The 25197-nt window shown below is 53.7% G+C and overlaps 7 protein-coding genes across 7 annotated transcripts; 4 read left to right on the forward strand and 3 right to left on the reverse strand.

Annotated features, from left to right (window-relative positions):
- Positions 1–26: 26 nt before the first annotated feature.
- lreA (uncharacterized protein) lies at positions 27–2819 on the reverse strand (the record flags this gene model as incomplete). The annotated part of the gene is made up of 4 exons (XM_058454550.1): positions 27–1441; positions 1493–1931; positions 1992–2086; positions 2165–2819. The coding sequence occupies 4 exons, from the start codon at positions 2817–2819 to the stop codon at positions 27–29; spliced, it is 2604 nt and encodes an 867-aa protein (XP_058306799.1).
- A 915-nt stretch (positions 2820–3734) lies between these two features.
- Positions 3735–4897, forward strand: N7498_007489 (putative RAS small monomeric GTPase; the record flags this gene model as incomplete). Its single annotated transcript, XM_058454551.1, has 5 exons — positions 3735–3780; positions 3902–3950; positions 4010–4026; positions 4083–4517; positions 4572–4897. The coding sequence occupies 5 exons, from the start codon at positions 3735–3737 to the stop codon at positions 4895–4897; spliced, it is 873 nt and encodes a 290-aa protein (XP_058306800.1).
- Positions 4898–6530: 1633 nt separating this feature from the next.
- Positions 6531–7512, forward strand: N7498_007490 (Zn(II)2Cys6 transcription factor domain-containing protein; the record flags this gene model as incomplete). The annotated part of the gene is made up of 3 exons (XM_058454552.1): positions 6531–6635; positions 6685–6782; positions 6843–7512. 3 exons carry the CDS (start codon positions 6531–6533, stop codon positions 7510–7512), a joined length of 873 nt encoding a protein of 290 aa, XP_058306801.1.
- Positions 7513–8865: 1353 nt separating this feature from the next.
- N7498_007491 (Glycoside hydrolase-type carbohydrate-binding subgroup) lies at positions 8866–9941 on the forward strand (the record flags this gene model as incomplete). The annotated part of the gene is made up of 2 exons (XM_058454553.1): positions 8866–9362; positions 9443–9941. 2 exons carry the CDS (start codon positions 8866–8868, stop codon positions 9939–9941), a joined length of 996 nt encoding a protein of 331 aa, XP_058306802.1.
- Positions 9942–13017: 3076 nt separating this feature from the next.
- N7498_007492 (nicotinate-nucleotide diphosphorylase (carboxylating)) lies at positions 13018–14069 on the forward strand (the record flags this gene model as incomplete). The annotated part of the gene is made up of 3 exons (XM_058454554.1): positions 13018–13173; positions 13225–13280; positions 13337–14069. 3 exons carry the CDS (start codon positions 13018–13020, stop codon positions 14067–14069), a joined length of 945 nt encoding a protein of 314 aa, XP_058306803.1.
- Positions 14070–14331: 262 nt separating this feature from the next.
- On the reverse strand, positions 14332–18989 carry N7498_007493 (putative anucleate primary sterigmata (ApsB); the record flags this gene model as incomplete). The annotated part of the gene is made up of 2 exons (XM_058454555.1): positions 14332–16944; positions 16995–18989. 2 exons carry the CDS (start codon positions 18987–18989, stop codon positions 14332–14334), a joined length of 4608 nt encoding a protein of 1535 aa, XP_058306804.1.
- A 630-nt stretch (positions 18990–19619) lies between these two features.
- Positions 19620–23862, reverse strand: N7498_007494 (Sec7 domain protein; the record flags this gene model as incomplete). The annotated part of the gene is made up of 2 exons (XM_058454556.1): positions 19620–21487; positions 21543–23862. The coding sequence occupies 2 exons, from the start codon at positions 23860–23862 to the stop codon at positions 19620–19622; spliced, it is 4188 nt and encodes a 1395-aa protein (XP_058306805.1).
- Positions 23863–25197: the final 1335 nt, after the last annotated feature.

Here is a 25197-nt window from a genome sequence, read left to right on the forward strand (position 1 = left end):
GGAAGCCTTCGTCACGGCGCAATTACCTATGCATTCGCCGGTGCAGCCGGCTGCGCCTGACTACGGTTTTGTTTTGCCCACCGCAGACCACAGCTGTTGCAGAGATCTCGGTTCCCACTTGGTCCACGCCGCCACTCGGGCGTGTTCTTTGTCCCGCACATGGTGCACGCCTTCTCCACGGAGACGGCATTCTGCTTGCGCTTGCGCTTCTTGCGTCGGCTCAGGAGCCGCTGTAGCTCGTCGGCTAGTGTTCGATTTTGCTTTTCTAGCTCGCGCAGTTCAATCTGCCAGCTAGATCCGCGCGTGGGATTCAGCTCGGTGAAGAAGGTGGCGGGTGCGTCTGATGGCGAGAGGCTACGGTTCCCGGTGGGTAGTCCGTTCAGACCGATCAGGGTTGAGAGTTGAGATAAGTTTTGCCCAAGAGCGCCATATTGACGAGGCGGGTTAGGGTCGGAGGTGGTAAGGGTGGTCCTCCTGGCCGTGCCGGGAACATTGGCGCTTTCGTCTGCTTCGGCTGCAGATACGGCTGCAGCGGAGGGTGGGAACGCTCGTGCAAACCGGATTTGGGCGACGAGGAACGAAGGTCTGTTCCCGTTCTTTTCGTCCCCGGCGTATAAAGTGGTGTGCGCAGCCAATGAGTGGCCCTTTTTGTGGCGCATCTGGTGTCGGAAGGACGGAGGGTCGGTTGGCTTGTCCTTTTGATCCTGCTCATTGGCGGCTGCCTCCAGGGCATCCGTGATAGCGTTGGGATCATCATCAGGCTCCATGAGCTCATGGATGCTCTTGCCAATCAGGTCATCGGGTGAACGTCCCAGGACCGGTTTCGCCTTGGAAGTCACAAATAGAAAGACGCCAGACAAGGAGATCTTGGCCCAAACATCGTTTTCAGCCAAGGCAGCGGAAGACCCAAGGCGAGCAATTTGGTCCAGCGAATACACGGGGCGAGGGCGGCCAGTCATGACGAGATATCGACGACCCTGGTTGGGGTCGATGTGCCACGCACCGTGACTCTCAAACCACATGTACCCTTGGTACTTTTGACGTATACGGTAGACAACGCTCAGAGGTGCCGGGGTCGTACTGGCTCGCATGTCACGGATCACGGGTCCAATGTCACTCGGGTGGCAGATGGTTGACAGCGTCTTGCCTACAAGCTCGATCGGGTCGTATTCCAAGACCTTCTTGCACGATGGTGACAAATACAGAAATTCACCGTTGAACGACAACACATGAATCACGTCGTCGGTATTTTCAACCAAGATACGGTCCAGATATTGCTGTGATAGTCCAGAGCCTTGCACACCTGCTGCATTGAGGATGGCAGTTACTTCATCGTGGCCAAATTGAGTCACCAGGTCTGGCCGTAACCTGTACACATCTGGCGGCGGCACCACGTATTGCGGCAACTGGTCACGCTGGTAGTTGATGCTATAAGTGCCATCTAGGTAGACGTCAGTACAGACCCGGGCGGTAAACGATCGAGTTCACATACCGGGATTTCTCCTCGTGACGGCATCGGGCTTCTCCACCAGGTCAACCTGGAACCCAACGTAGAATCGATACTCCTCCGAATTCCACTGGATGGGGATCATCGTGATGAGGTTCATGAAAGGCTGCCCACCCTTACGATAGTTGATGATACTGGCCTGGATTTCGCTGCGGTCATTGATGGTTGATCGAAGGCGATAGACGGTCTGTCCATCGACAAAGGTCCGCTTGGATCCAGCCTTGATCCGACCGTTGGGATCCTGGAGGAATCGACAGTTCTTGCCGACGATTTCATCTTTGGTGTAGCCCGTCAGGCGCTCAAAGGCATCCGAGATGTACACAATCGGGTGGTCTTCCCGCAGGATATCACAGAGAACAAAGGCACAGGAGAGATCAACCGCACCAATGTTGATTTTGGGATTCGGTCGCATGGCCACTCGGCTCTATAAAAGACGTTAGGTCTCCATGCCGGACTTTGTTGAAGACATCTCCGGGTAACGTACGAGAACTCCTAAAACATCAAAGCCACTGTTCGAGTAGATGCCAGTGTGCTCATTCGAGCCGGCATCAGGCGTTGACAGCCCCGGTGATTGAGCTTCTGGAGCACCGGATCTACGTCAGTTCGGGACGGGGGAAAAAAAGGGAGCGAATCCAAAATCCTCAGTACACAACTTACCTTTGATGGCGACGGGCTTTTTGGGCTGGATGACAACGGGCTGCGGCGCACGGTAAGAGGCCGGCTGTCCATATTGCTGGTAGTGCTGTTCAAGGGGTGGGCGATGTATAGGCAACTGAGACCGATCACTCGCCCGCGAGAAATCGGAATCTTCAAAGCTTCCCGTGGAGTTGGTGCTGGTATTGTAGGTATCCTTGCGGGCTTGAGGTACGGTGGGGTGCTGAAGATACTGGTCAGTCTGGGGCAGAGACTGTAGGAAGGGCGAAAAGTTGTGAAGTTGAGAATGGTCCAGTGAAGGGGTGAGTCCCATGGATGTCGCGGGGTAGGTGGTGGGCACGTCGAAGGCGAAGGCGTGGCTTGGATCCAGGTTCATGGGCAGAGATACCCCGCCGCTCGGGTCAGTGTCGTAGGTTAGCATCACATTGGAAAGACGGCCTTCCAAGTCACCCTGGGGTGGTCCGGGTCGGTCAAAGGACTGCAGAGGCAGGTCGCCCTCCTGGCGTAGCAAGGCGTTGAAGGCATAGTTGTTGGCGAACCCCATCAAGGAGGGATCGTGAGGAATCTGTGACGCGTCGCCATCGTTTGGGTCCTGCAAGTCATCATCACGATGACCGGTAGAGTAGTTCCCAGAGTAGTTATTCATAGGGTTCGCCATGTCCCTAGGAATAGAGGGAAATAGGCCTCGGCCTGCGTGGGGTCCAGAATGCAAAGCCCGGACGAGTTCCAGATCCCCGGGAAGTAGGGACCAACGGAGCGGAATCCAGTATTCTCAGCCACGGGGACTCCACTTGTGGACGACTCTATGAGGCCAAAGGGGGAGGGAACCTTGGGAGACCCGAAGCACTATTCAGCATCAGATCCCGGAGTGGATTATGGACTGGTGAAGAGGAGGGAAAGAAAGCGCCTCCAACCTCCCCCCCCGTCGCTCTCCTCTTTTCTCAAAAAGTACAAACATCCCCGATGTCATTGTGGACCCCGCCGGCTCGCAACTCGGGGCCAATGAGCGACCAACGAGACCGATGACAGGTTGGTTCATCCCGTGTTTGAGGACTCCCCGGACGTTGCAATGGTGCTGTGGGCAATCGAGAATGTCTGATCTCGTTCGGGCTGCTTTGTTTCATGTGCTTTTTCACCGTGAAAGCTGCAATCCCGCCGGGTTATTTGACCCTGATGGAGAGATCAAATGGATGCGGGCGGGTAGAGGATATGATCTATCACAAATTGCCATGGGAGCGGCCCACCCGTACGTAGGGAAGTATACGAGTATACTGCAAAATATTGAACTTTGTGCGAGAAAAGAGACAGAAACCGCCGAATTCAGTTGGAACAGTGTAAGGGGTAAAAGTATGAGAAGTAGAGATGGTTCGTGATCTTTCTGGTCATCATAAACGGGGGCTGCACCCGACTCTCCATCTCTCTTCAACACATCTCAAGTCTTCCATTGCTACCTTGTACAACCCCTCTTTTCCATTTCGTACTTTTGATTCTAGCCCGGGCCTTTTCGCTTCCCTCGTCCGTGTCCTCCCGCCGACCTCGAGGTACCGCGCATCGTGGACAGCTCGGCCACCCGATGGCAGACAAGATCTCAATCACCATCTGCGGCGACGGCGGGTGCGGTACGTTAATGCAACCTTCTTTTCAACCTTTTCTCTTCTGCTGGGAACATCGAGAGACCGTGATTCGGTGCCATCGCAGCGGGATCATTCGCGATCGAGATCTGATCAGATCGGGGAATAGGCAAATCATCCATCACCCTACGGCTGGTCCGTAGTCAATGGATTCACGAGTACGCTTCCTCCCCCTTCAATTGGATTGCATAGGCGCTGACAGGGCATTCACATCCAGATATGACCCTACTATCGGTACCAACCCCCTGAAAGCACGGGCGCGCGCCCCTTCTCTAATGCGCATAACACAGAGGACTCGTACTCGGTCACCCGGACGGTCGATGGTCTCCCGTACTTCCTTTCGATCACCGATACAGCAGGCCAGGAGGAATATCGCGGGCTATGGACGGCATCCACTGTGAAATCGGACGCGTTTCTGCTGGTCTACGACATTACGAACCCCTCGAGCCTGGAGACCCTGAACTACTTCATGGATATGATCAACATGGAAGCTGAACAGCGCGTCGAGGACAACCAGCGACTACGAAGGGAACTCGGTGCCGGCGCTGCAGTAACCCCGGTCGGCCTCCCGCCGCCGGTGAAGATCGTTGCGGGCAACAAGTGCGATCTGAAAGATGCACGCGCAGTCACATCCCGACAAGGGCTGGAATATGCGCGCAAGAATGGCTGCGGGTTCATGGAGACCAGCGCGCGCGAGATGGTCAATATCGAGGAGACGTTTGCTCGTAAGAGTGTCCGCTTGCTGGGGGGCTGTGACTGCTGCTGACGAGGGTAAACAGATTTGATCCGTCGCGTAGTCGAGGCGCGCCGAGTTCACTATCAGCCGGTTGTGAGTGCACTGCGACCGCCGTCGCGAGCTGGACATTCAGTTCACACAACAGCGCTGCCACCGACCACTGCGGACGCCAGTATCGTTGGGCGCGGGGCTCGGTTTCGGCCAAGTCGGTTTTTCGCATTTGGGAAGGACCGAAAATTGACCGAGATCACGGCTGATATACAGGAATGTAAAAAAGAAGCGATCGAGGAACCGAAACAGAGCGTGCCGAACCCCGAGGACGATGAGCCGCGAGGGCGTCTGTGCCGCCGGCTATGCTGCTGGTGTTGAACTGTGTATAATGTGATATAGTCGTGCTTCATATATACCCCTTTTGCAACACTCGGGACGTACAAATAGAGAACTTGGGTAGACAGTTGACTACCTCGGTCGGCGACGAAGATGCAAAACATGGAATCGGCTGGGCCAAAGGCCGCGGAATGGGCCTCCGGGATACTCAAAAGAGCTGCGCCTGGGCCTGGGGACCAGAACCCACGGTTTACGTGACATTCAGGCACGTAGAGCGACCGCGGTCTGGGGTCTCTTCAATTGGGGGGGGGGGAAGCAAGTTGCCTTAAACAGGATTGCCAGATGTGGTGATAGTAAATCCCGAGATCAAGCTTCCCGCTTCAGATGAGGTCATAGCCCAGGGAGATGCTACCTAGTAAGTCGTAGTCGCCGAGCCATCGTACCTGAATGTACTTCCAAGCTTGTAGTTCATGTAGATTACTTTATTCAGGTAGTACCCGTAGTTCATGAAGAATTACAGAAACTAGGGCTGGGCTGGGCTGGGCCGGCAGATCGTCGCTGCTTAATGAGGTGCTTGATCAGAATTACATAGAACCCACCCCAATTCCAGAGTAATCAGCACAATATGATTAGACTCAGTTATACGAGAAGTCAAGTGCCACTATAGAAAGTTCGATGGTTTCTTTGATGCCGAGACGGTCACGTCATGACTGTTTCCGGCGGGTCGATTACTGCCACACGAAAGTCCGAAGCCACTCAACGTCGATTGGAAAGAAGGGTGTCATGAATCACGACTATTCGTGACATGATCCTGGAAGGGCGATCCGACTGCCTGCTGCTAGCTCGTGTTCGTACTCTTCGACTTGTCTGCAGTCACGGAAAAGGCTTGCCGGACGGATCAAGCGCTTATACAGGACTCCGTGCGCACTACGTTAGTAATTATGCATTTCCCTTCCAGGTGTAACGTGTCAAGGTGGGAGAAGTCTATGATTAGTAACGTATTCAAACTGCCCCTGAAAGGGGAATCATAATGATTCATTAGACTGATTTTCCAAATTTAAAATCATTTTTTCCCATTTGAGTGGCTGGAAATGCAGTCCAGCCGGATATACGTCAGGGCGCTTCAGAAGTCTCCGAAGGCCGATGGATGCTCCGTTCTCCGTTTTTCGCGCGAAATGCCGAGTCATCCTTTCGCGGTCCCCACCCGGGGATAGTGTAATCAGTGAGAGATTTCATAAAACGGGGCCCTGTGATCATCTTACGGTGGAGCCCGCATACACATGTTATGATTCGATCCGATCGCATGCTCGTACAAGAGTAGATATGCCTTAAAATTCCTCGAAAAAAAAATATTAAAATAAAAGAATAAATTAAAAAAGCGCCCTAGTCCCCCCCCCTCCCTCTGGACTGAAAGACTGATTATATGATCCTTGGGCCCTGCACAATACTCTACCATCCCACTACTCTACCACCAAACTTGGTTACACCTGGAATTACAAACTCAATCCTCTTTTCGTCACGACATCATAAGATCGTGGTGGTTGACGTCGTTTCTCTGTGCACCCTCCGGATTTGGAAGTATAGCTTTGCTCTGGAAATACCTGCGATTGCTGTACTCTATTCTATTCTTCTATCCTTCCTCCTCCTCCCCCTCCTCCCATACACAACACACATTATGGCAGCACGACAATCAACACCAGGTTCCGATCACTCGCACTCCGACAATGTTCGCAAGCGTGTCTGCAAGGCCTGCGATCGCTGTCGCCTGAAAAAGTCCAAGGTATGTGGCACTGCGGCGGGCGCATCGTCCCATACACTGACCGAACAAGTGTGACGGAGCAAGCCCGTGCTCGCGCTGTCGTGCAGATAATGCCGTCTGCGTTTTCGGAGAGCGAAAGAAGGCCCACGATAAAGTGTACCCTAAGGGGTGAGCTGGCACTGTCGACAAACTTATCCGGACACATAAGCTGACTCCCGCCGATTATAGATACGTTGAGATGCTCGAGCAACAACAAGTCTGGCTGGTGCACGGCCTCCAGGAACTCTACCGACGAACCACCGAGGGCGAAGGATGGCCCGGTGAGCGTTTGAAGACCGAGCCCAACGGCCACCCGCTCACCCACGACCTTCTTACTCGTCTCGGCGCCCTCGACCACACCAAGGGTGAGCGTTTCGAGGACAACCCCGACACCATGCAGCACGATCTGTGGCGGAACGGCATGCAGCGCCAGGAATCCTCTGATGGGACCGAGAGCCCGCAGAGCCCCGTTGCTCGTACTCGATTCTCTTCCGACGCCTTCTCGCAGACCCAGACCATGCCGCCCACCCCGCCGGCTTACAGCCCAACGAGCAATGCCCGCGTCAAGCAGGAATCCATGCCCAGCAACCCCCAATTTATGCACAACGGTCTGCCCATGCAAGGCGTCGTCAACCCACTGGCTCTACAGGGTGGGCAGCAGTGGCCGAACGGTGGATTCAGCTCCTTCGACGACATGGATATGATGATGTCCGGCTCCGATTACGCCAATCTGTCCTTCGACGAACCCATGTCTTCGCCCATGTTTAATCGCCAGATGCCTATGAACTGTGTCGGCAATGACTACGACGACTTCAATCAGTTCTTGAATCCAAACCCGACGGAGATCACTTCGGTTTAAGCCTCGCCTTCCATTTTTGGTTCGAAAATCTTGTTCGAAAATCTTAACGCCGTATGACGTGATGCATGTATACTATACATGTTCTTTCTTTCTTTCTTTTTTTTTGTTCTGGGAGAGGTTCATTACTGTCTTTGGGGTTGGAGCTATTATCCCCCACTTTTGGATTCGAGAGCAATTGGGATCCTAATTCATCCTGTACAGAGTTGGGCTCGAGTTTCTTCTTTACTGCTGGCGTTGGGGACAAAACGGAGAGGCGTTCAAACGGCTTAATTCAATCGAAACCTTTCTTCTCACACATCTCACATCCCCTTGCCTTTCGCCTTGGACGCTGACTCTGACAGACACTGCACACTGCAACATCGGAGCCGAACTGGTCTCGACTCCACCTGACTAATGCAACAGAACTCGTAAGCGCGGAGTTAGGCCCCGTAATCCCGAACACCATTTGACGGTACGAGCTTGGCGTTCATTCCTTGGTTCTTCGGTCCCGTTCGAGCTCTATGGACTGATTTGCGATCGCTGACTTCTGATTTCCAACGTTTCCTACAATTCCCGAATTCCAACCTAAAACCGATCCATGATGAAGCGGAACGGTGGTGGAGAACGGGGCGACCTCCTTACGTGAGCCCTGTTTTCTCACTGGGATCCACTGGTTTCAGTATTTCAGTCGGCCGTTTGCCGATTTGCCGCGTTGGGCCAAATGGCCCGCGGGTTTCGATTTTCCGGGCATCGATAGATTTCAATAAAGCACTAGTTAGCTCGCACTGCCATCTCTACTGTTGTGAACTAAGTTCAGGCACAGCCTCGCCTTCACAGCCTCAGCTCGGTCAAGTCACCGTGCACACGGAGAGACCGTGCGCGCCAAGTCCGGGGTAGTTTTAGTCCTTTCGGCGACCGGAACTGGGTTGTCTCCGAGACGGATGTCTGTTATCCTAAACCCGCAGATTCACTTTTATGCTGGGAGTATCTTTGCCCCGTTGGGATTCTAGGCGTACCGTTTTCTGTACAGTTAACTTTACCGTTAACTTTCCCGTCAACTGAGACTCCGCTTACGTATCGGAAGGGGATGCGTGCCTGGCGGCCTGATGGCCTGGCAGCCTGAAGAGGCCACGAGGCTGTCAGGCTCAAAGAATCAACCGTCACGGGAAATCCCAACCCTAAGTAACCGTCAAGGTACTACTGTTTAGCCTAAACACCGAACACCATTTTTCAGTTGCCTCAACTGCTTTCTCAATTTACCCTACCGGTGGACGATTCCGTCCTAATGCGGGGTCTGGACGTCATGGCAGATCCTTAAATCCCCATCCCACTTTCAACTCCACGACTCCACGAATTCTCCCCCAGATCACAGCCATGTCCGCTCCCGAACAGGCCGAGTTCACCTTCCTGCCCCTGGGTGCCATCATCCAGGAGTTCCGCGTTGGCGGCAAGAACATCGTCCTGGGCTTCCCCACTCAAGACCACTATGAGAAGTACAACACCCCGCACTACGGCGCCACGATCGGTCGCGTCGCCAACCGTATCAAGAACGGCCTCATTCACAGCTTGAACGGTAAAGAGTACCAGCTCACGAAGAATAATGGTCCCAATGCCCTGCACGGTGGTGAAAAGGGCTGGGGTAAGCGCGTGTTCGATGGACCCCACCACGTCAAGCGTCATGGCCGCGACGCTCTGCTTTTCAAGTACCGCCACGTCGATGGGGAGGAGGGATACCCCGGTACCGTCGAGGTGCGCGTCTGGTACACCGCCAGTAAGGAGGGCGAGGCCAAGACGGTCCTGACGGCTGAGTACGAGGTGGAGTTTGTCGGTGATGAGTGCGAGGAGACGGCTGTCAACATCACCAACCACAGGTAAGCTTTTTTCCCCCGGGAGGAGTCAGCCACTTCAACGGGCCCCATCATGCTCATGCTCATGCTCACGCTCATTCCAGCTACTTCAACATCGGCGACGGCCCCACCATCTCTGGCACCACCGCCCAGCTGGCTACCCGGGAATACCTGCCCCTAGACGACACCGGCATCCCGCATGGCAAGATTGATAAGTTCCCCCGCGAGGTCACCGAGCCCTTCGAGCTGACCGCAACGGGTGCGCACATCGACGACGTCTTCGTCATGGAGACCGACCCGTCCAAGATCCCGCTCGACACGCGCGGCCTGCCCGTGCGCCGGCTGGCTCAGTTCAGCAACGCAAACACCGGTCTGCACCTCGAGGTACACAGCACCGAGCCCGCGTTCCAGTTCTACACCGGCAAGTACATCGACGTGCCGGCGATCGATGGTGCCCCGGCGCACACCGAGGGCGCCGGGTTCTGCGTTGAGCCCAGTCGTTACGTGAATGCGATCAACGAGCCCGAGTGGCGCAACATGGTGCTCTTGAAAAAGGGTCAGGTCTTTGGCTGCAAGAATGTGTACAAGGCTTGGAAGGAGTAATTACGATCGCCGAGTTATATCCGAGTGTTGGGTCCGATCTCCATAGATTTACCATTGATAACCGGCCTGAGGCATGGATACAGCACGAGTGGGGTCTTGAAATGTTCGTTACCTTTCCAAGTGTTCTAGAATAATGCCCAGGCCCCAAAGTAGAATGGTACCTGCCTCGGCGACTTTCAGCTTGAATTCCCGCTTCGCCGAGCTGACAGGACTTTGGTTCCCTGACAACGCCGATCCGCGGTTACTGTCTCGGCAGCCCGTCAATTTACCTTCGTCGTGCCGAGTCCCCGATTCAACCCTCTTTATGCAAATATCCTCATGTACCTTGTAGACATAACCTGATAGGACGGAATCTCATCCAAGAGCCAGAAAAGAAAGAAAAACTCGATTTTGGGAAAACACCCCAGTCTTCGGTGCTTCCGAAGAAGACATATTCACGATTCAGAAGTCCACGATTGAGCTCCATTCTGCAAAGAAGTGGATATCAGACCGGATCGATTCTCGCGTGAAAACTTGACTTTGCCCAGAACCTGAACCCACCCAGCCCAGCCCCTGCGCCACCCTCAGAAAACCTTCCAGGATGGTTCGAGAACTCGGCAAATACGGATGCAGTCCCGGTTCCCACCCTGACTTCCTAAGCCAAGAGATTCCTCTACTGGATTAGTGTCTTGTGCCGCCCTGCCGTTTTCCCGGAACCTTTTCGGAGCCTTTGTGCCGAGTTACGGAGTTAGCATAGTAATGCACTAGTGGTTTGGTTGGAAAGGACTTGGAGATCCCGTGTCCGGCGTTGACACTGGGCGCTAGTTGGAAACTCCCTTTTGAGGCATTTTGGGTTCCCATCGTGCGGATCTTGTCGATCGTGCGATGGGGGTTTATAGTTGCGAATAGCGTGCCGCTCGGATGCCGAGTTGCCTGTTTCGTGCCGCTTACTTAGCTTGGTCCCTACTTTGGGCAATGAGTCGTGTTTAGGGGTGTTCCCAGGGGCTAGGTGTTGATTATTGCTATTAGTTGCGCAATTATTGGTTTGTGAGGGGGCGTGAAGCCGAGTGGGCTAGATTTACATGGTTTATACCGTTTAACTTGGAAGCTGGTTATGAGTTGTGCTTTGTATTTTCGATTGGTCTGCATATATCTGTGCATATTAAAAGATACAGTGACGCAGCAAAAGTATTAACACCCCCCTGGACCCACGCCTACACCGCCCTCTCACCGCCTACCTAGGAACACGCTAGTAGTAGCTCAATAATCTCGCGTTTTTGCGCGTTATTCTGTTTATACCTCCTGAATCTCCTTATTTTGCTATCTATTATGGCACCGCGGTCTGAATTGACACCTGCGCTACGTGAGCGTATATGTGAGCTGTCCCAAGCTGCGGGATGGGGCTATAAACGTATTCAAAAGCGCTATCCTTGGGTCTCTCTTTCTAGTATACGCTATACTATTAAAAAGGACCGCGAACGACTCGATGGTGTCTCTAAACCACGCTCTGGACGCCCACGGAAGCTTGATGAAGCTGATCGTGAGCGTTTGTTAAACGCTATTGAGGAAAATCCTAAGATTACCCGCGTTGATTTGCTTGCAAATGTGTCGAATAAGGTTAGCTATATTCCTTTAGTTTTAAATGCTTACTGACCTAAATTTTTGGTTAAATATGACTCGATCCGACGCCTTTTAAACGCCGAGAATATGCGAAAGTGGCGCTGTAGCTGGCGGCCCTATTTGACCGAACAAAATGCGCTAAAACGGCTTCAATGGGCGCATCGCTATCGACACTTTATTGCTGAAGATTGGGCTCGTGTCTATTGGTCTGACGAATGTACAATTGAGCGCGGTATTAGTGTTCGTCGTGAATGGACTTTTATTCGCCCTCGAGATCAGCCTAAGGAGAGACAATGTCAAGGTCTTCCTATAAAAGGAAACCAAGTTAAGCAGATGTTTTGGGGGGCTTTTTCTGGCAGCACACGACGCACTGGCCTTATCCCTCTATTTGGAAACCCTGAAGCACCTCGCGGAGGCGTTGATCGCTTTATTATTCGAGATTTATATCTCCGAATGCTGCCTACATTAATGAATCATGAGGGTGGTATCTTTCAGCATGATAATGCGCCTACACATACTGCACACGTTGTCCGCGATACTCTACGCGAGCTAGGAATTGAGGTAATGGAATGGCCGCCTCATTCGCCTGATTTAAACCCTATTGAGAACCTATGGGCGCTCTTGAAGGCTAAAATCTATGAGTTACGGCCGGATCTTATTGATATGCGTAATAATAGCGCGTCCTACGCTATTCTAGTGGAGACAGCACAGATAGCATGGGAAGAACTAGAAATACAGCACCTAACGCATCTATCTGAGACGATGCCGCACCGGGTGGAAGCTATTATTGAGAGCCAGGGCTGGTATACGCCCTACTAGATAGAAATTCATGGAGTTTTAGGCCGGCAGAATATTAGGTAATAAGGGGGGGTGGGTCTAGGGGGGTGTTAATACTTTTGCTGTGTCACTGTATGCGTATCAGTGTATCGTATTATTTGCTGATACTGGGTACAACTACTCCCGAGGTCTTGTAGACTCTTGGAGTACTCGATGAAAAACAAACCTCGGCAGTGTGCTTGGTACGTCACAGCGTGACTAGATGCGTCATCAATACTATTCTCTCGGCCAGAAGTTATTCTGCGCTTGTTATACCAAGGCTAGCATCTCCTTCTAGACTCATCAAGTCTTGAAATGAATCGTTAGCTTATCGGACCAGTTCCTGGATCTGTTTCTGGATCTTTTTCCTCTTCTTATCGGGCCATACTTCTGGATACCGACGTCAATCTCACTCCCGCTGCTACAGAACCTGCAGTAACTATATGGTTTTGGGATACTAGCCAAGTCAAAAAAGCATCGTGTCTCTCATCGCTACTACATAAACCTCGTAACTATATCAACACATCCGCAAAGCCCCGAACGGAATCCATATCACCACGTGACCGTCCGGAACCCCCCGACCCCACGCGGGGAGAACTGCGGGCTGCTGCTTCCTGTTCCTCCCCCACTTGAAATTCAATTCAATTCAATTGTACACATCATGGCTGCAGCACACGGAGACCTACGGCATCTTCTGCCGGGCAATTACAAGCGCCTCATCTCCGAATGGCTCGAGGAGGACTGTCCCAGTATGGACTACGGCGGCTTCGTCGTCGGCGAGTCTGACGGCGAGGCCCGGTTATTGGGGAAGAGCAATGTGAGTTTGATCAAACCCAGATCGTGTAGGCAGCATGCTGATCATGCGCAGGGCATCGTGGCAGGTGTTCCCTTCTTCGATGAGGTCTTCTCGCAACTGGGTTGCACGTATGTCAATCAACTTTATTACTTACTACAGACTTCCCATATCTGACACGGTACAGCACCGAGTGGCACGTCAAAGAAGGCGACACTCTCAGCCCTGTCCAACACTGCGCCACCGTCCGCGGCCCAATCCGCAAGATCCTCCTCGGCGAGCGCGTCGCCCTAAACATTCTCGCCCGCTGCTCCGGCATCGCCTCCAAGTCCGCTAGCATGCTCGCCGCGCTCCGCGCCCAGGGCTGGCAGGGTATCCTGGCTGGAACCCGCAAGACTACACCGGGTTTCCGCATCGTTGAGAAGTACGGTATTCTTGTCGGTGGTGCCGATCCCCACCGCCACGATTTGAGTTCCATGACTATGCTCAAGGATAACCATGTCTGGGCTTGCGCGAATAACCGTGCTGCGGCGGATGGGGGTGTTAAGGACGTCTCGTCGATTGCGTCGATTGCCGCTGCTATTCCTCGTGCGGTGCAGGCTGCGAAGGCAACGGGTGGCTTCTCAACTAAGGTTGAGGTTGAGTGTCGAAGTGTTGAGGAGGCGAATGCGGCGATTGGTGCTGGAGCGGATGTGATTATGTTGGATAACTTCACGCCGGAGGGAGTCCGCGAGGCTGCACGCCAGTTGAAGCAGGAGTGGGCGGGTAAGGGTCGGGCGTTCCTCATCGAGGTCAGCGGTGGGTTGACGGAGGAGAATGCGCCGGCTTATACGTGCCCGGACGTGGATATCCTGTCGACCAGTTCTATTCACCAGGGCACTGGCATCGTGGACTTTTCTCTCAAGGTCTCGCTGCGGTAGGCATCTGTATATGGGGGAATCAACCCATAAATGTATGTAGATAAAAGATACAGTAGGAAACGAACAAACAAATCGATCAAAATCTAGCTCAACGCCCCTTTTCCATGACCGTCGTGATTCGATCATCACATACATAAGCGCCAGTTAACACATACCGAGAAGTGAATGCAGGTCTGAAAACAGAGGCAGAACAGGGACAGAGGGGGGGGAGGGGTATATAGTACACGGACATAACTGCGTTAACAAAGCAAGAGTCACCACATCATACTTCAATGTCCACCGTGATGCCCTCCCCTTCACTCGAGGTCTGGCCTTCATCGGAGGTCGGGACACGGCCATGCGGAGGCTGGGTAATTGTCCCAGACGGGCCACGCCGTGTGCGTTCTCGCAGAAGTTGATCGCGAAGTCTCTGGTTCTCGACATCACGCTCCTCCAGCCGCTTTCGCGCTCCATTGCGGTCGAGAAGACGACCCTCTCGTTCAGCCTTGAGCCGCCTCTCCAACTCATGCAGTCGATGAACCCATTTGTCATCGGTGCCTTCCCAGTTGGCCGTTCCACTGCGCGAGCGATGCGTCATGGCCCCGGCATTGTTGGTCAACGTGCTGGTTGACGAGGTGTGAGAGGGTTGTGGCAGGCCCGTGGAGCTGCGTGTGAGAGTTCTCTCCGAGCGCGATCTATCCCCGCCAGATGTGGAGTTGTGACGTGACAACGATCGCTCCGCATTCTCTGTTCCACCGAGGGATGGGGATCGCGGGGACATCACGGCCGCAGCTGTCGCAGAGGCCGACCCATGAGGCCTTGTATTGGACTGGAGGAGATTGATCTCGGCCTTCAAGAGCCGGTTCTCGCCTCGCAACTTGGCCGCTTCCGATGACGAGGAAGAGATCGAGTGGCCCCTTCCAGACCGCATATTCTTGACGGCCTCCTCAACACGCTCGAGTCTCCGGGCTCGCTGATTGAAGGAATGCTCGAGGTTTGAGTATTGCTTGGTCAGGTCATGTTCGATGCTCTTGATCCGGCTCTTGAACCCGCTGACTACACCCTCAACGGTCTTGACAGCAAGCAACAAATTGCGGCTGAAGCCGGGCCAAAACAAAATGTTGCCAATGACTTCCTGGCTGGGAAGATTGCCATTGATCAGACTGTTCGAATGAGCCCAATCCGGCCCGCAGATCGAGGACAGTCTCTTCCAAATCGCAAGGAATATTGTATTACGCTCGCTCAGTTGATCCCGGAACTGTTGCTCAAGGGATGCGAATCGCTTGCGATCCTGGTTTCGAGCGTTCTCCAGCTCGGTAATGCGAGAATTGTTGTTGGTGATGGTGCGAGACGCTTGCTGGTGGGACTTGAGAGATTGTTCGAAGGACTGCTTGTCGGCCCGACGAGCTTGTCTCTCACGCTCCAGCAGCTCGGAGAGCTTGCGGGACTCCAAGCCATGACTTTCCAGGAGAGCGTCACGGTTTCGGAGCAACGAGTCCTTCTCATCGAATTGCTGCCGCAAGCTTTCCAATTCAAGGGCGGTGGACTCCAGCTCCTTTTGGAGTTTCATGATGTTGGAGATCAGACTCGATCGGCTGCCGCTGAGATCTCCCAGGGTCTCTCGGAGGTTATTCTCGAGATCCATAAGACGTTCGCGCCAGGTAGTGGTCTCGATCTCTTGAGTGGACAGGCTCTTCTTCAACCTGCGAACATCTTCCTTGGCTGCTGAGGCTTCACGGTTCAGTTCATTCATGATCCGTTGGACCTCTTGCTTCTCCTTGCTTCCAACAACCTCACGTTGGTGTCGCTCGTCTGCCAACCGCTGCTCCAGCTCTCTGGTCTTCTCCTTTTCGCTGTGCAAAATCATCTGGTACATCTTCGATTCAGACTCCAGATCACCGATGCGGATCTTATCGCTATCTTGTTCTTCCCGAAGGAAGGCAATCTCGTTCTGGCTCGATTCGATCTGCACGGTCAAGCGTTGAACCTTGGTATTGGCTTCGAATAGGCTCTTCTCCAGTTCCTCCATCTCGCGATTGGTTTCTTCCAGCTCCTGCTGCACAGCCTTATATCTCTCAAGGTTGTTCTGCGCATCTTCCTCCAAGCGAATGATGCCTTCGCTGGCCGAACGCATTTCTGCTTGTAGAATCTTGAGGCTCTCATCTTGATTCCTCAGGTCTTCGTTCATGCGCTGACACTCAACGATCTTCTGGTCAAGCTCTTCGCCGAGAGCATCTAGTTCCTCCTGCGCCTCGGCACGAAGATCCTGGAACGCAGAATCACGCTCATCAGCCATTTGCATGGCCTGATCTCGCTCCTGCATGGCTTGGTCTCGCTCCTGCTGCAGGTTCGTTATTTCCTCCTCGGCCTGGTCAACATCAGCCTGGTACGCCTTATCAAGTTCGTCTAGTTCGTTGACATAGTCGTTAAGCTGGGCTCGAATGGCCTGGTTCTCGAGCTTGAGTGTCGACAACTGGTCACGAAGCTGTCCGTTCCGGGCTTCCAGTTCATCGCGATCCATGTAACCGTGCGATCCAGTCCCGTCGCTGTGTTCAGAAGATGGCCGCATCTGAGCGCGTGACGCCGAGCGATCAAGAATGCTGTCTCCGGCGACAGATCGGCTGCCATCGCGCCGCGAACCAAGCTTCAACTCTTCAATCTCCTGGTATAGACGCTCCTTCTCTCGGTTGCGAGATGTGAGCATCGAAGTTTGTGCGCTGACTTCCTTTCTCAACTCTGCATTCTCTTGCTTCAAGAGTTCAAGCTCCATCATGAGTGGACTGCTGCTGGATGTATTCAGGGCACCTCGAAGCGTCTCATCCCGTAGTTTGCGGTTCTCCTCTTCGGCTTGTTCACGAGCTGCTGTCTCTGCATCCAACATATCCTTCCACATGTTCTGCGCAATGTGTTAGCTTGGAATAAGCTGCAACGGGTTCTTTTACTCACCCTCTCTTCTCGTGCGCCCGAATCTGACCCTCCCCGGTTTTCACTCAGCGAGGTGACCATTTCAGCGAGCCGTCGCTTCTCGGCCTCTCGGGCAATGCTTTCTGATCTCAACCGCTCAATTTCGACTTCATACGTTTCAACGCGTTCCCGCAAAAACACTATTTCTCCATCTTGCGCAGAGTCCCGATCATCTTCCGATGCTTCGGGGTCGTGATTCACCATGGAGTCCTTGTCAGATTGTTGATCCTTCATTTGTTTTTCCAAATCGCGAATCTTGCGCTTGAGCCCATGGTTATCCTTTTGAAGTTTCAGCTTGTCCGACTTGAGTTCGACGTTTTCAGAGATCATTTCCTTTATGCCCTCTTCAGATCGTTTGTTCAGAGCCTCATTGAGGAAGTGAATGCGCATCTTCAGATCAAAGTTTTCCTTCGAGAGCCGATCAATGGTACTACTCTGCTCCTTGAGAGTCATCGTACGACCACTTCGGCCAAATGCCGGGGTTGAAGCACCAGCACGCTTCTCTGGAGAGGGTCCCGTGTTTCCAAAGTCTTCTCGGAACCGTTGCACGAAGTTGGTGGGAACTTGAATGCCTTTGACACGCTCTGCAATTGCGGTGTCAGTCGGAAAGCTGTCCCGGGGTCTGGCCTTTGGTGTTTCGGGGGCTGATATTTCATCGAAGCCTGAGTGTTGTCGTAAGGACTTCGGCGAGCTTTCCTCTTCCAATGTCTGAAGGCCACCATCGCCTGGCACGGCATTTCGCCTCTCCAGATAGTTCTCCTCGCTATATCCTGAAACGCCAGATGCCATACTTCCGAGGCTAGTCGTCCGGGTCTTGTGGCTGAGAGATCCTGCATTGAAGCTGCCCCAGTGCTCTGACGTTGCTCCTCCAGACTGGAGCGCGAAGTCGGCACCCAGTGTCGCATCGCTGTTTGTAGTTTCAGTGTTATTACTTGCAGCCGAAGAGTGTGAGAGACGGTGGGCGGACTGGCGACTGGTCAAGTATTTGGGCCGGCTTCCTTTTCGGGAGAGACTAGCTCCAGCGCTACCGCTCTGATCACTGAATAGCCTCGAAGGGCCCGGGGACGGGCTGGGAGATGTGTGACGGAGTTTAGAGGGCGTGAGTTGTGACTCGTTATCTGATTGGGACATTTGGGATCTGAAAGGCCGCTCATCCTGCAAAACCTGGTTGCTGTCAGGAACATTTTCGGAGAGAGTAGATTGATTGCGATATGCAGATCGAGCCGCGGCCGATGCTGTAGGTGATGATGCGAGGGTATCAAATGTTGTATCATTATCTTGTTCTTGTTGCGCATGTGCGCCCGGCGTAGTGTCATAATGCGCATGCTCTGTTCCCTCGGTGGAGCCATCTTGATTCTGTTCTCGATCATGGTAGGTCTCCGACGGCGGTATGAAAGAGAACTGAGAAGACTCGGTCTGCTGTGTCAAGTCGGCTTCGTAGTCACCACCAACTCCAACCAGGTAAGTATCATCTGCGCCGGCCGTGGGGCCAGTCGCGGCAACGTCAATGGTCGAGGGCTCCGGCAAAAAGCTCGATTCCATGTCCATCAGCTTCCGGCGCATCTCGCGCTCCTCAATGAGCGTCTGGTTGTTCCCGCGCTCATGGTCGCCATTTTCGGACAAGGGAAATAAACTGTCATCGTCGCGGTCGGTCAAGGGGGGCAGGATACTGTGATCTTCTGGGCCCTGTAAGTCAGTGGCGGTCGCCTCGTGCTCATATTTCTCCCCGTTGTCCGAGGGTGCTGTGGTTTCGTGCGCGTCGTGTTCGGGGTGTGTTATGGAGTCGTCGATACTCGGGGAGACGAGCCTCCGCGCGTCGTCGGCCATGAAGAAGTCTGAAGCGCTTAAATCGGCATCCAGGGGCGAGAGTGTTTCTGGGGTATGGAACGCGCCAGATTCGCAGTGGGAGGTGCGCACCGAAGGCGAGCCTGTGATGATCGGAGGTGTCGCAACTGGGGCTCTCGCCCTGGTCGACATGGTGACGCCCCAGGCGTGTTTTGGGTCTCCACCCAGTTTACCCACCGCGATTGGCAAATGAGTGCGGCCCAGTGCAGGACTGGTTGATAGCTCTCATTGGATGCAGGTCGAAGGTCGATGTGTCAAATGCTGAGACACCAGAGGAACAGGAGCTCTCCCCTTCTCTTGTCAGGGATGTACCAGGGTACAGCGTGCCAGGGGTGGCAGGCGGCAGTATCGGCACGGCCAGGCACACCCTCGAACGGGCTATTGCCACTGCACATCACATAGTAGAAGTTCTTACCACTCATCCCTATTGTTTTACCTTTACTTTAGTACTGTTTACTATATCTCTATACCCCTTTAAAACAAGGAAAATTTCTCATTGACATTGCATTTAACAAAAAGAATCATGGTATCCATATCATCAGTCGCATCGTAGTCCCTAGCATTAAAAACAAAGTAATCCGGGCAAGACAAAAGATACCGAGAAAGAAAAATAAGGGAAGATATACAGCAAACATGGGAAGAAGCCGACCAATCGCTTTTGAAAGTATGTATGCCAGGCTCCCACAGCCTGGAGGGTATATACAACGGCCTGCAAAAAAAAAAAGAAGAGAAAGAGGAGGGAAAGAGAATATACGGTGCATATTAAGCAGTGGTAGTAGCCTGCTCGGGTTTCGTGGCGTCGTCGGCAGGAGGTTTGAAGTAGTTGTTGGGCGAAGCATGAATCTTGTCCTTCTGGTTGATTGCGTTACGGAGGGAGTCGATGTAGGTGCGGAACTTAACGATCTCGCGCAACAGGTACGACGATTTCCGCTCCCAGTTGGCCATTGCCTTCGCAGAGTTGGGGTGGCGTGGCGAAAAGGCCAGTGTCATTGCAGAACGCAGCTCATTGTGTCTCTGGAGATCATCTTCGACGTTCTTGACGTACGCCTGCAGCTTCTTCAGCTGGTCCTCTTCGGTCAGGTTGGAGGCCACCATGCTCTGCTGCGGAGGACTCCAGTCACTGATGTTGACCCGGTCCGCGGGGAGCTTCGGTCGCACGCTCTGCTGATCGATAGAGCTTCGGATCGAGCTCTGGATGCTGGGTCGGTGTGCCCCCGAAGAAGGCGGCGGGGATCGGTTTTCACCACCCACCAGGGCGCTGTTGATGACTGAATCGCTCCAGCCATATTCAATGTTGCTAATACCTCCAACAAGAGGCTCCTTGGAGAGTCGTGCGCTCCAGTAGTTTGCCGTGGAGACGAATTCACGCACAATTTCAGGCGTGCCAGCTTGGAAGAGATGGACTGCGCCAGTGGGCAAACTCAAGGCCCAAACATGAGGGCGAGATTTGGAATATCCAGGAGGTGGAAGAGCGCTGGCAATTGTCTGGCGAAGCATGAATTTCCAGATCTCCTCGGCATTCTCCGTCCAGTTGCCGCCGCCAACCACAACCCCTCCGCGCTGCTTCGCTTTCTGGCGCATGGACTTGGATGCGTTCGAGAACGAGAACAGCCGCATCCAACCTTGCTGGATGACAGCGAAACATTCGTTCCAATTGCGATCCCTAGCACGCTTGTCCACTGCATCCAGGTGATGCTTGTGCTTGACGCTTCCTTCCTTGGCCCAAGGGGCACCGGCCAGAGCCAGGGTCTCATCCTCGAGAAGGGGTGTTGTCCGCTCCGGTTCATCATAGCTGTAGATCGAGGTCGCAGAATCTTCACGGATGATTGCCTGGCTCAGCGCATTGGCAAAACCAATAGACTGCTGGTAATCCCCCCGAGGGAAATCGGACCCGAAGGAGTCCACAGAGGCGGATGTGAATTTACTCAACGAGTACTTACTCCATGTGCTCGACGCGGTGGGACTCCAGACAGAAGACTGGTCATCCAGACTAGTTCGGCTGGAGCCCATAATGGATGAGGGATAGAGCCTCGCCCCGCGAGAACGTGGCTTGGATGACCATCTTGCAGCTCCGTGACGAGAATCAGATGACCGACCACGGGGGAAGATGTCCGATCCGCTCTTGCTGATGGTGCTGGGACTCCTGCGAAGGGTACTTGTGGAAGGCCCCAGGAAGTTGCTAGAAGCCATACGAGAAACCTCTTTCTCTGGCTGTGCGCCATGAAGAGGAAGCCTCTCCTTTTGAATGGAGGTATAGAAATCCTTTAGGACAGCTTCTACCTGTTGTTCCCAAGCTCTGACAGTGCCAATAAAGGGGTTGTTGACCAACGGACCGGCATCGCCCTCAGCCGCATTATCCAATGAGCTACGGCTGACATCCCCGGGGAACGTTGGCGAACGAGCAGAGCTGGGTGCTGAAGGTGTCGAATCCGAACCAGTAGTCGCAGTCTTGGATCGGTTGGTGGGTCGCAATGTTTCGAATCCCTCCGGGGCGGCGTCCATTGCTACGCGATGAATTGTAGGCATCGTGTTTCGAACAAATTGCGACTTGGTCATCTTCTGGTCGATGTCGGCCAGATGCAGGTCGGTATTCAACAGGAGTATGGAGTAACAGATGGTGTGAACAACATCTAGTGCGCTGTTAGAGCAATATTCAAGTCAAAGATACCGAAAGGTCTAACTTACCAGTAGCTTTGAACCCGTGACTCGGGTTGCAATCGCACCATCGGCTTGAGAAAGCATCCAAAACTCGGTCCACTTGCTGTGTTTCTCCCTTCAGAACTAAACGTTCACAAAGGCTACGCAGAGCGGCCAAGATATTGAGATTTGACCAGTTGAACAGTCGCATGTAAGCTTCCCGGATCGTAGCCCGATCAGGATCACCAAGCCAAGCAGCTGCCGGCTCATTGCCCCCCACCTGGTCTTGATTATCAAAAAGCTTTTGGGCTTGCTCTCGGTCAGTCGGGGTAGCTCCATCCTCGATAGCTTCGCCCGGTCCGTCCATCTTATCTTCGGGGTCGTCAATTGCTTCCGGCTCCTCTGTTTCAATCACTGGAGTGTTGAACGCAGTTTGATAGTGAGAGGTCTCCGAGGCGGCAGGGGATTCAAGAACGTTGCTATCGGATGGAATTGCCAACTTGCTGGTTTCTGTCAAGCTATCGCGAGAGGCATCCGCGGACGTTACCTTGGTCGATACTTTCAGATTGCGAGAGAAACCCTCAACGACAGGTGACAGAGCGGCGGGGGCAGCATTCGAGCTCTTCACCTGCAAGGGGGAATCGGTGGATGCGGTAGGCTCCACCTCTCCCGCTCCCAGGGTGTGATCATTAGGGCCACGGCCATCGATCGGTGGCGAACGAACAGAGCTGGGAGGCTGCAGATTTTGCTGCTTAGCCTTTGGGTTTCCTCCTGGAGCCGAGACACTTTCTCTTGGCCTTTGGGCCTGCAGAGAAACAGATTCGCGGACCTGTGCCTGTCCGTCGCGGGTTTCCCTAGCTTCTCGGTTCCCAGGAACACTATCAAGGTACGGATTCATGACCTGCCGCAGACTGCTCACCGGACTCGGCTCTGGTTTCATGGAATCCATCATGTGGGACGCAAGCTCCTGCGGTAGAACAATCGGCAGAGGAACGTTGCTGTCAGTCACGGACTTCTTACGCCGGCGGAAGAACGATGACTTTTGCCGCACTACCTGAGGAGGCCCATCGCGTTTGGTAGGTGTGCCAGCTGAGCTCTTGGGAGGCTGCTCCTTTCGCAGCTTCAAGTTGGCAGTCGCACCCGAAGAATCCTTGATTTCGTTATCTTGCAGATAAGATAGATCGTTCACATTCGAGCTGGATTCTCCTGGGCTCGGCGAGGCAGCCTTGCCTGAGCCAAAAACACGACGGAAAAATCCCGGGCGCTCTTTGGTGTTCGCGTTTGAAATTGTGTTGGGGTTCGCGCTGATTGTGGTAGTTGTAACCGTAGCTGTCGGTTCCGGGTGAGGAAATGCCGGCTTGTTATAGGAGATAGTCGGACTCGGAGCAGGCGGATCCAATGATGCCGGGATGGCTGGAGGAGGATCGAGATCTGTGTCACGGTGTAGATGATGGTCACCATCTCCCATCTTGAGAGCTCCAGTGCCAATGTTGTCTGGGCGAGCCTTTCGGACCTGAGGGGGAGGAGCGTGATTCAATTTCATGCTGTTTCGCCGCGATGCCACGGGGGTCTTCGATGCAGCAGCTGTAGGAGTTCGGCCATAGTCATGGATTTTGCGCGGTCCCGCTGGCACGCTGGGGGTTGGTGCCGCCTCGTCATCGTATAGTAGCGAATCCTGCGCTATATTGGGCTCAGCCCAAATGTTGTACTTCTTAGGGCCGCAGTCAAAACTTTCCGAGCGCCGACTCACGCCCCCCGAGTCTGCTCGCCCCCTAGGCACCGTGTAGGTATAATCAGACGAACTGCCTTTACTGCCTTTCCGAGCGTCGCCGGGCCTTGGCACCATTCCACTCCGAGAGCCCACGGCGTCCCGACTGCGGGCACTGCTGACTCTCCTCTGCAGGGTGCCTGTTTGGTAATTAGAGCTGCTGTTGCTTCGACGGCCCTTGGTGGCCGTAATTGTTGCATAGCGACCACTGCCATCCTCAAATCCATAGTCCGCTTCTGAGGACACCGGAGACGAAGAAAAGGTATGACCGCGATACCGGCCGTTCATTTCATTCTCAAAGGCCGAGTTGAAGAGACGATAGTCGTCTAACATAGAATCGGGGGCGCCAAACTGGTCGAGGGAGAGAAGCATATTGTCCACGATTGACGTGCGAACGGCATGGTTGGGAGATAGAGACAGGTCGTGGGGATCTCGATCGTCTCCGGACTCGCTGGCTCGCGGCGCATCAACGGCCGCGTCCGGGAAAGCTTCGCGAATGGAAGGTCGGGCATGCCCCCGTTTGGGTCGATATTTCGCGGTCGATGTCTGAGAGGGAGGTGTCCGAGGAGGAGAGGTATATACTTCGCGCTGTGAAGACATCGTCGCGCTGGCGGACCGAGTTAGTTCGAGTTTCGTCTTCGGTCATTAATACTCAGGGAGAAGCAGAATGAAGCGCGGAGGCGGTCGTAGAGTGTTCGGTTGGGTAGAGAGCATGAATTACGCACCGACAATGCCCAAGGCTCGTGTACAGCTGCCGTTGCCCAAAAGCGACCCGTCAAGTGGGATGGGCCGGATTTGCCCCAGATACAAGGTCGGAAGGCCCGGGTGATTCGAGGCACGGGGGAGTTTCAGGCAGTCATCGCATGTCCGAGAAAGTAAGGGGTGAGGCAGCGGCTGCTTGCAGAATGAAAACCCGAGCGATTGGCAAGTGGCCCGAGTCAAGAAAGTGCGAGGACGAGATTCCGGGGGCGGGACGAACTCCTGAACGGTGGGCGGGTTTGGCTCCAAGTGGAGCGGAAGTCAGGTACCAAACTTCGCGGGAACCGTGGAATTCTAATTGATCGAGTGGCAAAGAACCAAGGGTTTATAATTCAAGTTGAGATTGAGAGATGGGAGATGGGAGTAACAAAGTGTCAAGGATGAAACGTGACTCGAAACAGGGGAAATTCTATCGACTGCAGGGAATCGGAGAATCCCTGATCGCCGTAGCTTTTATATGCTGCATCGCTCAGGGGGTGTACCCCGACTACGACGTCCCCGTTTCCCCCAATTGACGGTGAAGGATCGCTCTGCTCTATTTCTCCATTCTATTCAGCCATTCATATTCCCCCTCCGATCCCTCGCCGGGCGGCCTTGGGGACAGGTCGATCCTTACGAAAGTTCCAGTGGACCCATCGCAGGTGGGGAGGAGGAACGGCTTTCTCATGAGACGGAGCTAACGCCGGGAGTTTCTCGCGGCTTCATGCACTTCATGCAATGGTGGCCACTTGGTTGCCACACAAATCAGGTTTATCTGTGGGCAACGATGTGATGTATCGCCAGTTCGGAGGCAAATACGATCAGCACTGTTGGCTGGAACTCAATTTTGATCGGGAATAGATAGATATACCACCACCAGTAACCATTGCAGGCATGTACCATGTATCTGATAAGCTGAACTGCGTGGCCTACAAAGCGTGCCATTGTCAAGCACTATACCCCATGCCCCTTGCAGAAGGCCCATGATGTGACCGATCGAGAGATCGAACGATCCAAAAGAGACTCTCGGTTCGAAGCAAATCTGTCAGGGAATGACGACGCCGAACACCTGATTAAAGACAATTGAACATGTCCCGCTCGTCCCAGTGTTGAACATGCTGGACTGTAGGACGGAAAAAACTCCAGAGTATGAGAGTATTCACAGTGATCATGGCTTTTGGACCCAACATAAACCCC

Source organism: Penicillium cinerascens (assembly GCF_028974065.1).
Source record: "Penicillium cinerascens strain IBT 15544 chromosome Unknown contig_9_segment0_segment0, whole genome shotgun sequence".
NCBI classification, from domain to species: Eukaryota; Fungi; Ascomycota; class Eurotiomycetes; order Eurotiales; family Aspergillaceae; genus Penicillium; species Penicillium cinerascens.